The sequence below is a fragment of the Pteropus alecto genome, unplaced genomic scaffold (genome assembly GCF_000325575.1).
Source record: "Pteropus alecto unplaced genomic scaffold, ASM32557v1 scaffold52, whole genome shotgun sequence".
Classification (NCBI taxonomy): domain Eukaryota; kingdom Metazoa; phylum Chordata; class Mammalia; order Chiroptera; family Pteropodidae; genus Pteropus; species Pteropus alecto.
Genome location: NW_006433941.1, coordinates 5,767,060 through 5,781,041, shown reverse-complemented (window position 1 = coordinate 5,781,041; position 13,982 = coordinate 5,767,060). Strand labels below are relative to the sequence as shown.

The window sequence follows — 13,982 nt, the reverse complement described above, 5'->3', positions numbered from 1 at the left end:
AGGGTTCACGCTTCTGTGAGAATCTAATGCCTGATCATCTGAGGTGAAGCTAAGGCAGTGATGCTAGCACTAGGGTGCGGCTGCAAATACAGGTAAAGCTTCACTTGCTTGCCTGCTACTCACCTCCTGCTGTGTGGCCCAGTTCCTAACAGGCCATAGACTGGTTCTGGTCCGTGGCCTGGGACCCCTGTGCTAAACTATACCAGTCCTGTTTAAGGTGGAAGATTCATTCCTATAACGGATGCCCGTTTGTATGCAGCATGTATCCGAGATCATCACACTTTCTAGGAAAATAATTCTTTCATCATCCAGGTATGATTCTGGTGTGAGGTATTGATAGCCTGTAGCAGAGAAGAACAGCAGGATTCCAGGGACCCATACTCTAGGGTCCCATCCATTTAGAGGGTTGTTGCTCCCACCTTTGAGCTGAAGATTGGAGATAGGGAGAGGTCGGAGGCTTGGTATGAGAAGTCGAGGTCTGTACCCACTGAGGCCTCTGTTCTATACCCACTGGGAAGGACCTCACATGACTCCATGGTGAGTTGGGCCATAGTTAGCCAGGCTCCATCTATGCAATGACCACTTCCACACAAGGAGCATGTTGGCTTAAAATGAGGCACTTCTTTCTGCCTAGATTTCCACCTTGGCCTGGATACTTGGCTCTGTGTGTGTGTTCCTGTTCATTCAAATATACATATCGTAAAATTTACCATCCTAAATGTGTGTGTGTGTGTGTGTGTTCATGTTCGTTCAAATATACATATCATAAAATTTACCATCCTAACTAACCATTTTTAAGTATGTAGTTCAGTGGCATTAAGTACATTCACATTGTTTTGTTGCCATCACAACCATCTATCTTCAGAAATTTTTCATGTTCTCAAACTGAAACTCCATACCAATTAAACACTAATATTTGACTTTTTGTGTCTGAAGTATTTCACTTAACAATGTTTTCAAGGTTCATCCATGTTGTAGCATGTGTCAGAATTTCGTTCCTTTTTATGGCTGACTAATAGTCCATTGTATATATTATTTATCCATTCATCCATCTATGGACACTTGTGTTGCTTCTGCCTTTTAGCTGTTGTGAATAATGCTGTTATGAACATAGTGTACACATATCTGTTTGAGACCCTGATTTCAGTTCTTCTGGATATATACCTAGAAGTAAAATTGCTGGATAATGTGGTAATTCTATGTTTAATTTTTTGAGGAACTGCCAAACCGTTTTCCACAGCAGCTATACCATTTTGTCTTCCCACCAGCAACACACAAAGGTTCTAATTTCTCCACATCCTCATCAGTGCTTACAGCATTTTTATTACAACCAACCTAGTAGATATCAAGTGGTATCTCTTTGTGGTTTTAGTTTGCATTTCCCTAATAATTAATGATGTTGAGCATCTTTTCATGTATTTATTGGCCATTTTATGTATATCTTCTTTGGAAAAATGTTTATTGCCATCTTTTGCCCTTTTTTAAATTGCTTAATTGCTTTTTTGGAGGAGGGGACTGTTGAGTTGTAGGAGTTCTTTATATATTCTGGATATTAATTCTTTATTAGATACATAATTTGCACATGTTTTCTTCCATTCTGTGGATTGCCTTTGCACTCTCTTGATAGTGTCCTTGGATGCACAAAAGTTTTTAATTTTTTAAAATTAATTTATTTTTTATGGTGACATTGGTTAAAAAGTTTTTAATTTTGATGAAGTCCAGTTTACCTATTTTTTCTTTTGTTGCTTGTCCTTTCGGTGTCATAGCCATTGTCAAATCCAGTGTTATGAAGCTGTTACCCTTGTTCTTATAGTTTTTCTCTTACATGTAGGTCTTTGATCTAGATTGAGTTCATTGTTGTGTATGGTATATTGGGCACTTGGTTCTTGTGGAGTTCTGCTATTGGGTGGGGTGAGGAGGATGAAAGCTATTCTTCCCTGTGTTCTCTCCCCCCAGGCTTAGGAGCAAGGTGGTCCTTGGCTGGGTGGTGATGGCTTCCCAAGGAAAGCTCCACTGGCAGAAGGCCCTTGGCCGCTTGGTAGGAGCTTGGACATTTTGCTGCCCAGCTAGCGACCACAGCTAACAGGTCATTCTGGCACAGCAGGTGCGAGAAGGAACTTTCTGGCCTTGGCAGCAAGTGAAAATGGTCTTTGTTGTGTTCTTTTCCCCTTTAAAAAACTGAGTTTAGCCAACTCTAACAATGCCCCAGGAATTCAGGGAGTTTGGCTGGTCACCAAATCCCTGAATGGGTCATTTCTGTAACACCCCAACTCCCCCAGAGCACTAAAGCATGTACAGGATTGGGTTCATTCATCTCCCTTCTCTTCCCACAACTCTGAGGTTGCACACTCAGTGTGGGCACTGCACTGTTGCTGCTTGGGGTTAGCAAATGATCCCCTGTCTTGTAGGCCCCATTCTGCTAAATCCATGGAAGCCCTGAATGCCTCAGAAATCTCCCATTGCCCCTGGATGTAGCCAGAGCCAATTCTTGAAAGAGGCACCTCCTAGGGATGGGTGCACATGCTCAGCATGTATCATCTCCAGCAAGGTCCACCTCCCAGCAGGGTGCTCAACTTTGCCTCTGTGGAGACACATGTCAGAGCCCAGTAGAGTTAGCTCCTTGGAGATAGTTGGCCTTGTTTCTGTGGTCCCTGCCTTTTTCTGTGGTAGAGGCAGTGTGCTCAGGTGGGTTAGGAGTTGTCCAGTCCTCGTGCCTCTCTGGGTCTCTGTTTCTGTGTCTGGAACGTGGGGCAGGAGGAGAGGCACTAAGCACCTTCCAGGCCTGGGTTGAAGGCAGCGGCAGTGAGTGTTCTTCCAGCAGGAGCCTGAGTGGAGCTATACAAGCTTCTTAATGAGTCTAGCCTACTGACTGCCCCACCCACCTTGGTTATTTTCTATATCTGTGCAAATTTTGTTTTATTTTTAAGTGTACAAGTCATTGTTTTTTAGTGTATTCACAGAGTTGTATAGTCATCACCACAATCCGTTTTAGAACATTTTCATCCCCTCTCCCCCAAAGAAATCCTACACCCTTTAGTTACCCTCTAATCATTCCTCAGCCTCTGGCAACCACTAATCTACTTTATGTTTCTATCAATTTGTCCATTCTGGACATTTCTTATAAGTGAACTTATGCAGTATCACCACACCCACCTCTTGCCTTTCAACTTTATCATCTACTACTTGCTCTGGTCCTGGCCCCAGGGGTGGTGGCTGCAGCACAGTATCATGGGCCCCTGGAGGTGGGATTTCCTTTCTGAGTCCTGAATCTCCTTCAAGCCAGCTCCTCCATCTCATGCCCCTGACATAGTGGAGGACTTGTTAACCACTGTCAGGCCTTTGTACATGTATCATCTGCTATTTGCTTAACAAACGTGGGGTTTAGTAAGGTTAGATAGTCTTATTTTATAAATAAAACATTTATAAATAGAATACTTATATGTCATATATTATAAAATATTTACTTAGAAATAAAGCATAAATATGTCTTGTAAATGAATCTACAATATAAACCAGAGGGGCTGGTTGTTCCATTTATCATTCAGAAATATTCACTGAAGCTCATTTTGGGCAGTGCCAACATAGGTATATAGATCCCTCAAGTTGGGGGCTGGCAAGGCATAGAGAATGTATGAGAGCTGCTTGGCTCGCCCTTGGATAAACCCCTCAGTTTGGCCATTTTCAAGAGGCTACTGCTAGCCATCTTAGGACCAGCAGCTGGCCTCCAGTGTCAACCCAAAGACCTGGCTTTCCCTCCCCTCTCAGGGAGAAGGTGGTCAATTATGTCTAGAGCATCTTCCAGTCCATCTAGGTAAGTTCTTTTCACCCTGCCAGCCTCCTCACTGTCCTGGAGTAAGGGAAAAATATGCCCCAAACTTTCCTCCGATCTTCCTGTGGCAAGCATTCAGGGAAAGTATATTGAATAAATTGCCTTCTTACCACTACCTGCTTGCTGTGGTAAGGAGTGTGTGTGTGTGCTAAGAAACAGAAGCAGCCTGGGTTGTGTTCCAGCCCTGAGCCCTCATTTCGTGTGAACAGTATCATCTCTGGTCTCAGGACAACTCTATGGAGTAAAGGATTTCTTTTATTGTGGTAAAATACTCATACATAAAAATCGAATGTCAGAGTAATGAAGGGGCAAATGGGGTGACAATTTTGCCAGCCTCAGAAGGTTATGGGAGTAGTCAGTGAAAGGACACATGGGACCAGGGCCTAGCATTCAGTTAGCACACGAGACAGTGTGCTGCTGGGAGACTCAGAAGGTGCTGTTTTCATAGTGGTTGTCAGTGTGTACCTGAACCAGTTTTCCCTTCTTTTGTGATCACTGCTTACTCTCTGATCCCTTTTCTGCATATTTAATAGAATTAGATAATGCTTGCCTCAACATAATATTTAAGGAGAAATGAAAGAGGTCATAGTTGTGAGATCCTGACACATAGTTAGTAAGTAAATGTTCATTTCCTTCAGCTCTAGCTTGATATGTCTTTGCCTTTTATTGACACTTCTGGAAGGAGGCAGAGGCTTCATTTTGCACACAAAGAAACTTAGACCTGGAGAAGTCTTACAGTGCAGTTGGTGATAGAGTCTTGTGGCCATGTTCATCTGCAGAGCTGGCTAGGAAATCTTGTTTGTAGCTGGTGACCATGTACCCAGTGAAAACAATTACTGTGCAAGAGGGGACAGTGAGCAGTTTGGTGATTTTGAGCCCTGGAACACTAGTATCCAAAGAGAAGTGTGTGCCTCAAGGGGGCCTACTAAGTGGTTCAGGAAGAAGAAAATATTAGAATTTCTGTTGATGTGTTTTATTGTCCCCACTTAACTTACCTATGTGTGTGTGTGTGTGTGTATATATATATATATACATGTTGTAGTTTATAAGGTGTCAGTGCCATGGGACAGGTTGATAACTTATCTAGCCTGTGCATCTGTATGTCACAGGTGGCATATGCTGGCAGCATTGTGAGACCACAGACCCAGGGATTATGGTGGTCATCGAGGCTGAGCAAGGAAAAATCACCTTGGAAAAGCCCCTCTGCCATCCCCGCTCTCTCCACTCTGTGATCCTAGTTCAGGCTCACTCAGGAAACAAGTTGGTTAGGCATGCCCACACTTAACAGCTCATGGCCTTAATCCTCACAGAAGTCCACCTCATTAGTGTCCTCTTTTCACACACAAGAGGACCTGCCTCAAAGAAACCGTGTATCTTGTCAGTGCCAGCAGGGAGTGTGTGCTTCTGCTTGGGGGAGGCTGAGCTCCCAGAGGGCAGAGATTACCACCCTTAGTTTGCTCAAAGAGGGTTCACATGGGGCACTGGCATGATGCTGGAAGAAGGCCTGAGATTAAAATGTGTGAAGAGTAAAGGGCCTGGGGCCGGAGCTGGAGCAAGGAGGCTGAGAAGGTTGGAAGGACCAGATAGGACCTGCCTTGAGCTAGAGGGTGTGTTCTTGCAGCTGTGGAACAGCTCTTACCTGGGGAGGGTTATCTAGGCCCTAGGTGCATATGGGCCTTTCCAGCCAAAAGGCAGGCAGATGGGTCCCAGGCCACCTTCTTTGCCCACTGCTCCTACGGAACCCCCTCCGTTTGGTTTTAGAACAACCCACCAAGCTCCCTTTCCCAGCTCAAGGACCCTCCAGGAGTGCCTGGGAGAGATACTGCAAAGCTGCTTCACTCATGGAGAGCTCTAGGCTTAGTGTGGGTGTGGCCCACCCTCAGAAAAGACACTCTCACCCCTCCTTGTTTCCCCACCTCGGGGTCGTTTCTGAGGCAGGCCATACTTTGAACACATAGCCGAGGGTGCAGGCTCTTACCCCACCTGAAGTTGGAGGTCCCCCCATGAGCTCATGGCCAGCCCTCCAGCCCTGCCCTCCCCCCCACATTCTGACTTGGGCCCAAGGATGATGGGCTGAGTTTATGGGCTCTATAAGGAAAGGCTTCTTGGAACTGGGAAACTAACTCCTTCTACCTTCTGTGGACCAGAGAGCCTGTGGTCATGTTGGAGTAAAGGCTCTGGGAAACTAGCACCCCTCAGGTCTGGTTTCTGTAGTTGGGCCCTGGGGATGAGGAAGATGGTGGCGGTGGGTCAGAAGAGCTCATAGTTCAGCCTGGAAACTTACCAGGAAGATCACATGAGCTCAAGCTGGAGGGCCTGGGAGCTTCCACCTTCCTTTCATTGGAGACATGAAGAAGGTTTTCCAATAGTGGGGAGTAGTTTCTCTGAGCTTGGCACCCACACCAGACCCAGCATTCTGATTACAGCTCAGACCCCTTCCCTCTTCCCCTGGCAACAGGCAGCTCACGGCTGGGTGGCTATAGGACCTACTCAGAGCTCTAGGAGGGAGGTACCTGATGCGTCAATCCCCAGATGGCTGCTCTTGCCTTTTCTCCCATTGCTACCTCTCCAGGAACAGGACTGAGGATATGCTGGGCTCTCAGGGGCAACTCAGTGGAGAAGCTGGAGCTGCCCAGGAGCCCCCTACTCCAACAACTGCCCCTGTTTTAGAGCCATGGCAACCTGTTGCCTTTCCAAAAGTATCCTCATGTTGAGGGGAAGTGAGAAGCCAAAGGGTACAGGGCTAACAAATCATCTTTAGGAAGGTCCTCTCAGCTAACCCTTCACCTCAAGTAGGAATTTCTTAAAGCCGTCTTTCTTAGTTTCAGTTTTCTATCCCTAATTTCAGTGTCTGTAACAGCTTTGCTATTACAGAATTTGTTGTTCCAGGATGGGCCAGGCAGCCTTGTAGCACTCCTCACAGACAGTACTAGAAGGTGGCGGTAGGTCAATCGCCTCAGGCGGGCTTGGCCTCCCAACCCCACAGCCTACCTTCAAGAATGTGGCTTCTCTCTAGCCCCATCCTTGCCTCTAAAAATAACCTTGCTATTTTGAAACCACCTCCTCTGGAGCTTTTTCTCACTGATCTCTTGGATCAGTAACCCCTCTAAGACCAGGCTTTTAGCTGCCTCTGTCATCCCAGCTGTTCTCACGGAGCAGTCTCCTTCCTGTCTCTCCCCCTTCCCCCAGTACTAGCTGGGATATTATTTTCCAACGAGAAATGAATATCCAGCTGGGTGTCCTCGGAGAAGAACAAGCCTGTCACCCTCCTCTCTGGGAGGGGGAGGAGGAGGTGGTAGAAAGCAGGGCTGTGAAGGCCAGGGCGAGGCAGAGCAACCCTGTGCCTCTGTTGTAATTGGGGGTCCACACAGCTGAGAGGTTCACATGTCTGTCGAGAAGCCACAAGGGTTGGAAAGGGCCTGAGAATGTGGGAATGGTCCATGTTGCCTTACTATGTCCCTTTAGAGCTGGCCTCTGAGTGACTCCTTGCCTCGTCTTCTTCTTGCAGCCCACAACCCTCCCTCAGGGCACCATTAACATGAACCAGTGCACAGATGTGGTGGATGGGGAGGGCCGGACAGGCCAGAAGTTCTCCCTGTGCATTCTGACCCCTGAGAAGGAGCATTTCATCCGGGCTGAGACCAAGGAGATCATCAGTGGGTGAGTCTGCTTCATGTGTTTTGGGAGTTGGTGCTCCCTGCCCACCAGCAGGTCCTTGGACCAGGTCCCTTTGGCACAAATTGAGCAGCATTGCCATTACTTTCTTCCCGAAGTGCATCTGCTCTTTTGAGTCCCCTCTCTCCATTTAAGCACAACTGTGTATTCAGTCACCACACCAGAAACTGGCCTCATCCTTCATTGCTTTTGCTTCATCCCTGGGTCCACACATTCGCCAAGGCTACCCCCACCTCACATCCTGTTACTCAGATGCCTTCCTCTTCTGGCACTGCCCTGGTTCTGGGGCTGCTACATCTTCCTTAGGCATCTCACTGGTCTCCCTACTCTTTTCACACCCAACCACAAGGGGCTCAGTCCCCAAAACACTATGACCTTACCACCCTTCTAGCTAAAACCTCACCACCTGTGGGTCAAGTCCAAGTTCTTTGGCTGCCCTGCAGGGCCCCTTCCCAGCCCTCCAGCCTCACTCCCACCACCCTAAGCACTGAGCTGCTTGTCACCACACATCCCCCAGCTGCCTTTACCTCTGTACCTTCTCTCCCACCCTTCTCTCAGTCTGGAATAAACCCTGGACTTCCAGGCTGTTAGAGTCAGCCTAAGTGTTTACTATATTGCAGTAAGCCCTCCCTCATGAAGTGCTTGGCTCCATCTGCTGGCTCTTATAAAAGATGAAGATTGTCTGTGTTCACATCTGGTTTCCTCAGCCAGCGGAAAACCCTTGACAGTGAAGGCCATGTCTCATTCATCGTGCTCGGTGCCCACACACAGGAGTCATTCCAGTGCTGCTGCACGCACTGGCTTCATTAGCCAAGTAGCAAAAAAAAGAAAGTCTTTGGGTCATCCTACTCCCTTGAGCACACCCTATGCAGAGGCTTAGGAGAAGCCCTGGAAAGTGGAAGGCAGGCCCAGGTTTTCAGGTAGCTGACAGTCCATAGGGGCTGAATTTGTGTTCCTGAACCTATGCAGCATCTGCCTTCCAGGAGTCCCTGCTCATGGGGCATCTGCTACCAGCTCTGTGCAGCCTAGCCACATGTGGCATATGCACAGTGAGCAGACACAGCAGGAGGTTGGACACTGGGTCTTAGAGAATTCCACTTGTCCTTTAAGGCTAAGAAGGAGGGAGATGAGGCTGAGAACGCTTTGGGAAGAGTAAATCCAGGGTTGAGGGGGACCAGGCTGATTATTGCAGTGCAGAGTAGAGGGGATTAGAACATGAAGTCCTTTGTTTCAAAAAACTGAAAGACTCCTGTGAGCAGTGGCCTGTGCTTCAGTATCTCACCTGCAGCCCTGGCCAAGGCTGCTATGTAAGGAAGTGAGAACACTGGCCAGAAAGCCCCTGACTTTTGCCAAGTTCAGATTCACACCGTGGTAGGGGTAGAGCAGAGGGACAGAACTGTGCTATTAGAGAGGTTGAGTGGCCCTATGCTAGGGATGCCAGGAGAGAGGCAGGTTTGCATTTCTAACACATGAGAGCAAATTGGAGGACACTTCGACTCTACCCCTCTCTGATCTTAATCCTAAAACCTTACGTTTAAGGGTGTAAAGAGCTTTTACCAAGCCCTCGTTCCACAATTGGGAGACTGAGGCTCTGGAAATAAGAGTCTGACCGAGGGCACCCTCCAGGCATGAGTGACATCATGGAACTGGTTGCACTTACTTTCTGGTTCACTCTTGCTGTCTTGGTCCTGTCTGGCAAGCACACCTGGGTCAAGGTTCCACTGCTCAAATAAGATTCCTTAGGGGAACCTAGCCCTCCCCTCAAGATCTAGGTTCCAGGGATAGGTGGAATGGGAAAGACTTGTCCAAGGTTCCCAGGGTTGTGGGACCAGGTCAGTGATGTAGTGGTCTGCCACATTGCGTTAGGAGAGTGACGATGATGTCTAGCATTTGACAGTGTCTTTGGCAGACTGCCTAAATCCTGCTGTCAGACACTAGCACAGGCTAGGGGGTTCTCAACTCTATCCTGGGCCACTCTCTTGCGGTCACTTCTGTGTGCGTGTATGAGGCCTGCCATTCCGGGCAGCTTGGGTAGGCAAGGTAAATTGGGTTCCTGGGTCCAGTTAGAACATGGGGTGGAGAGTAGTCCCCACATCAACAAATAATTCCCAGACGCCAACAGGATGTTCAAGAATTAAACTCAGTTCTGAAACTTGACACAGGGATAGCATCAGATCCTGCTGGTTAAGGGCTCAGTCCCACGAAATTGCTCCCCGCACCCCACCACACTCTGACCAACCGGCTATAGATTGGAAGTTCCCACGACCCCTCCTTGCGTTCAGTTAATTTGCTAGAATGGCTTACAGATTTCAGGAAAACTAGTGTACTCAAGAAATTACTGACAAAGGATATTAAAGGATACAAACTGTTGACGTAAGAAACATACAAAGCTGTAGAGAATTTTAATGAATTTATTTGAGCCAAACTGACAACAATTGGGAAGCAAAATCTGAATGGATTAAAAAAATGCTCCAGAGAATGGCAGTTTTGCAGCCTATTTTATACATTAGAATCAAAAGGGGAGACATAAGGAGGGTTCATTGGTGGTAGATTAAAGTGGCAGGAGAAAGCAAAGCAGGGAAATATTTGGGATTGGATAAAAGGTAAAATGGAGAGACACATCTTTTACATTGGTGGGTAAAGGAAAGTTAATAATTAACATTTACAGCACATAGAGATGGTGTGCAGAGCATAAGATAACCATGAGACGTTCAGTGGTCTCTTGCTCTGGTACAGTGGGTTATGCCCTGAGGGGTCTGGAAAAAAGGAGTTTCTCCGACATTCCAAGGGTTTGTTATCATAGATGCAAAAAGACAATAAACAGGCTCACTTCAGGTAAAGGTTGACCTTCATCAAGAAAGCTATAGGCCCAGGATGTGACTACCTGCCATGACCTGCTTTGGTTAGAAATTTTTATGTTCAGACCATCCCATGTGGTTACTTTCGGTCTCTGAGTTTGTAGGTCTCCGCCATGCTGGCCTCCCCTGAGCTTGTCAGGTTAGTATGTAGCCTTTTTTGTTTGTTTGTTTTTGTTTTTGTTCCATGAAATCATTAGCCAGATTAAGAGATACATAGGACGAGGTCCCAAAGGAGTTTCTGTCCTCTTAGAGCTTGGGGCCCAGTGTGGTGGCATGTGGAAACATTCTGGTTCCCTAACCTAGAATCTCTCTGAACCCTGAACCCTGTCCTTTTGGGTTTTTATAAAGGCTTCATTACATAGGCCTTTTCTAGTTATTGATTCAACCTCGAGGCCATCTCCTTTCCCTGGAGGTTAATGGGTGAGACTGAAACTTCCTACCCTCTAACCACTTGGTTGGTTCTAACAACCAGCCCCCATCCTTAAATGCTTCCAAAAACCACTTCATTAACATAAGGAAAGACATTTTTTTAGCTCTTAACACTTAGGAAATTCTAAGGGTTTTGGGATTTATGAGCCAAGAATTACTCAAATATTAAGGAATATATTTTGGTCATCCGAATGACTAAATCTCTATTTCTTATAAATCACAATATTGCACAGTCATTAGGGGCCCTAAACACCAGGTGCATATGCTCTCAGGGTCCCATGTGTAGACTGGGCAATACTGAGAGTGGGAGGCTTGTTAGGCTCAGTGGCATACCCAGAGCCAGAATAAGTCACCTGACTGTTATTCTTGTCCTGGATCTGGACCTTTCTCCTTCCTGTCCAACAGGCAGGGCTCTCTCAAAAGCAGCCTGCTCCCAGGCCTCTGCAGTCCCTCAGAGACCCTGCAGTTCCTCTTGTGACCAGCAGCTGCCTCATTTTTCCCACTGGCTTAGACACTTAGATCTCTTTTAGGGAGTCAGACGGTACAGTATGCCTGAGGACTGACTTCTTACTCTACTCTCCCTCTGCCTCTCTCCTCAGACAGATTCCTTTCCCTTGGCTTCCTCCCTGGCCTCCTGATTCTCACTGCCTGTCATGGCTTTTTTGCTGGGGAACCTCTTCTGTGGGCTCAGGGGCCCTGTAATTGGTCTAAGCACTCAGGTCCCTAAAGAGGTACAGACACTTTCTCCTTTTTGCTGACTTAAAGCTGGACGGCCCATTCAGTCTTCCCTCCTGGCTCGTCTCTGAAATGGACACCTGAATGACTTTCCCAGGGTTGGATAGAGAGTTGACAGTTCTTTCCTAGTTCCTTTCTGCTGGGAGGGGACCTCCAGGATGTTTGGGACACAGGTTCACACAGCTATTTTAGAGGAGGTGGGAGCTGGCAAGATGAGGTGGCCTCTTCTGTGCCCTTCAGCTGGGCTCGGTCAGGGCTTTCTCCCAGTCTCTTATCTTGGCTCTGCCTTGAAAGTTGGGGAGCCTGTTCGACCACATCCCTGGCACCCACATTCACTACCAATCCCATGTCCACATTCACACCTCACCTCTCTTCCATGAGGGTATTTTAACATTTGTAACACATCTGGATAATGTTAGACACTTCTACTGGGCTAGAGGACATATCCCATCACCTGTTCCTGAGCTAGGCATCTCTCAGCCTCCAACCAGAGCACCACTGAAACGGGCAGGAACTGAGGTATCTAGGAACCCTGGCTGCCCTTGTTCCATGCTCTGCCCTTGAGTCTCCAGCCTTGTTTAAATTGGCAGGAGCTTCAGAAGCTCCATTTAGTCAGCAGTGCAACTGCAATGCAGATCTCTCCTCTTCCCTCAGGGCACCCCAAAGGGTCTGCACCTCCCTGCCATGTTCCCTGTACTCTAGGTGACTTTGCTGAGCAGTCTATTCCCCTCTTCTAGGTATAGCTTTAATAGGGGCCTTCTGTGGGCATGGTTGGTTCGAGTGCCCAAAAGAAATTTCAGGTCCTATGGCGGGGTAGAAAGCAAATCTTTCAACCCCACAAGTGTGCGAACTACTCAGATTACAGGAGTGAGGCCCTTGTAGAGTCTGCTCATCTGCTGGCTTTGCAGATACAGTTGTGGCCTCCTTTTTTGCTTTGGGGCCCATGCAAGGTTGTGGTTAGAGGGTAACAGATCCAGATCTGGATCTGAGTCCTCTGTTCTTCCTTATGCTCCCCTGCTGCCTTTCCTGATGCTGGTCCGAAGTGAACTTTTCAGCATCCAGGCTGGTGTAGATTCTTGGGCAATGTCCCTGGGCAGCTCTGCCAGACTTCCCCAGAGCCAAGGTACCCAGTGCCCTCACTGTATAGGTGGGGCCCATTGGTGAGTGTATTGATCTGGGAGATCAGCACTCAGCCCCTAAAGTGACCTGTTGTGGGGAACTTTGGTAGCATGATTTCTGATTTCCTGCCTTGAGTGCACGGAATAGCCCCCAGTTGCAGCCCATCTGTGTGCTTGCCAGATCCACTCTGGAAGGCAGTTTTAGAGCTAAGTCTAAGCTCTGACAGTAAGGACAGTGATAGAAACAATGATGTGCCCTTCACTCCAAATCCAGTGGTCAGAGTGGAGACCATGTTATTATCCCTAAGCTGCAGGGCCCTCCTCACTTGCACTGTGGTCATTGCAGGGTCAGCATCCAAGCCTGGTTCCGGCAGTCTCTGCTTGTCCTGGACTGCATTGCTGGCACTTCCTGCCCTGTCAGCGACAGGCTCTAATCTAGGCTGGTGCTAGGCTTCTGGCTGAATGCCTCCAGGCAGGAAACATAGGGTTTGGTGCTTGGACTACTCAACAAGGTGGTGTCCTAATCCTTGAGAGCAGGGGTCTGACCTTCTGTCTCTTCTCTTCCCAGTTGGCTAGAGATGCTCATGGTCTATCCCAGGACTAACAAGCAGAACCAGAAAAAGAAGCGGAAAGTAGAGCCTCCCACGCCACAGGTAGGTGATGGGTTTGCCAAGTGTCACCCCTCGGTGGAGCTGGGGAGAAGTGAGAGAATTAAGAGCACCCTGGGAGGTTAGAGGGCTTCAGGACCCAGCCTAAAATTGGGAGTGGGGTAAGATATTAGTTCAGGGCTCAGGCGGTCATCAGCCCTGCGTGTTCCCCCTCCTTCCTTCCGATGGTTCATGGGATGCAATCTACACACTGCTCTCTGAGCCACAGGGCAAGACCCATTACAGGTACAGGGTGGTCTGCTCATGTGCTCTTCAGTGTCCTGCTTGTGTGTTCTGAGGCTTTCTCAGGTGGTTTCCTGCCAGCAGGCAGGTGCTGAGCAGCAATAGCACAGCATGTATCCTTTCTCCTGGCTGTCCTGCCTACTGCTAGGGAGCAAAGAGCATGCTGGGGAGAGATTCTTGCTGCACACACATTCCTCGTGTGCCTCAGCTCAGCTCCATTTTCTACACAGATTGACCCTGCAGACAGAAAGCTGAGAAAGGGGGCTGGGCAGGAAGGTCCTAGAGTGAGGGGCTCTCAAGGGACCCTACTCCTGCTCTGGGCTTTGACCATAAATGGAAAAAACTGTCACTGGCCTTGAATTTTGTGCCCCTGCCATGATTTCCATGTGATCAGAGTGGGAAGTGGCTGGGGTCATCCCTCCAGGTCCAGTCCTTCCCCAAAGGCCAC

The 13,982-nt window shown here is 48.0% G+C and overlaps 1 protein-coding gene across 11 annotated transcripts in view; it reads left to right on the top strand.

Moving 5' to 3' along the window:
* The window catches only part of MPRIP (myosin phosphatase Rho interacting protein), a 138,244-nt gene that overhangs the window by 74,811 nt on the left and 49,451 nt on the right, over positions 1–13,982 (top strand). For all 11 annotated transcript variants that reach the window (XM_025044390.1, XM_025044387.1, XM_025044389.1 and 8 more), the window contains 2 exons: positions 7,338–7,489; positions 13,213–13,297. In XM_025044390.1, coding sequence (XP_024900158.1) covers positions 7,338–7,489; positions 13,213–13,297 — 237 coding nt within the window. The remainder of the gene's footprint in view (positions 1–7,337; positions 7,490–13,212; positions 13,298–13,982) is intronic.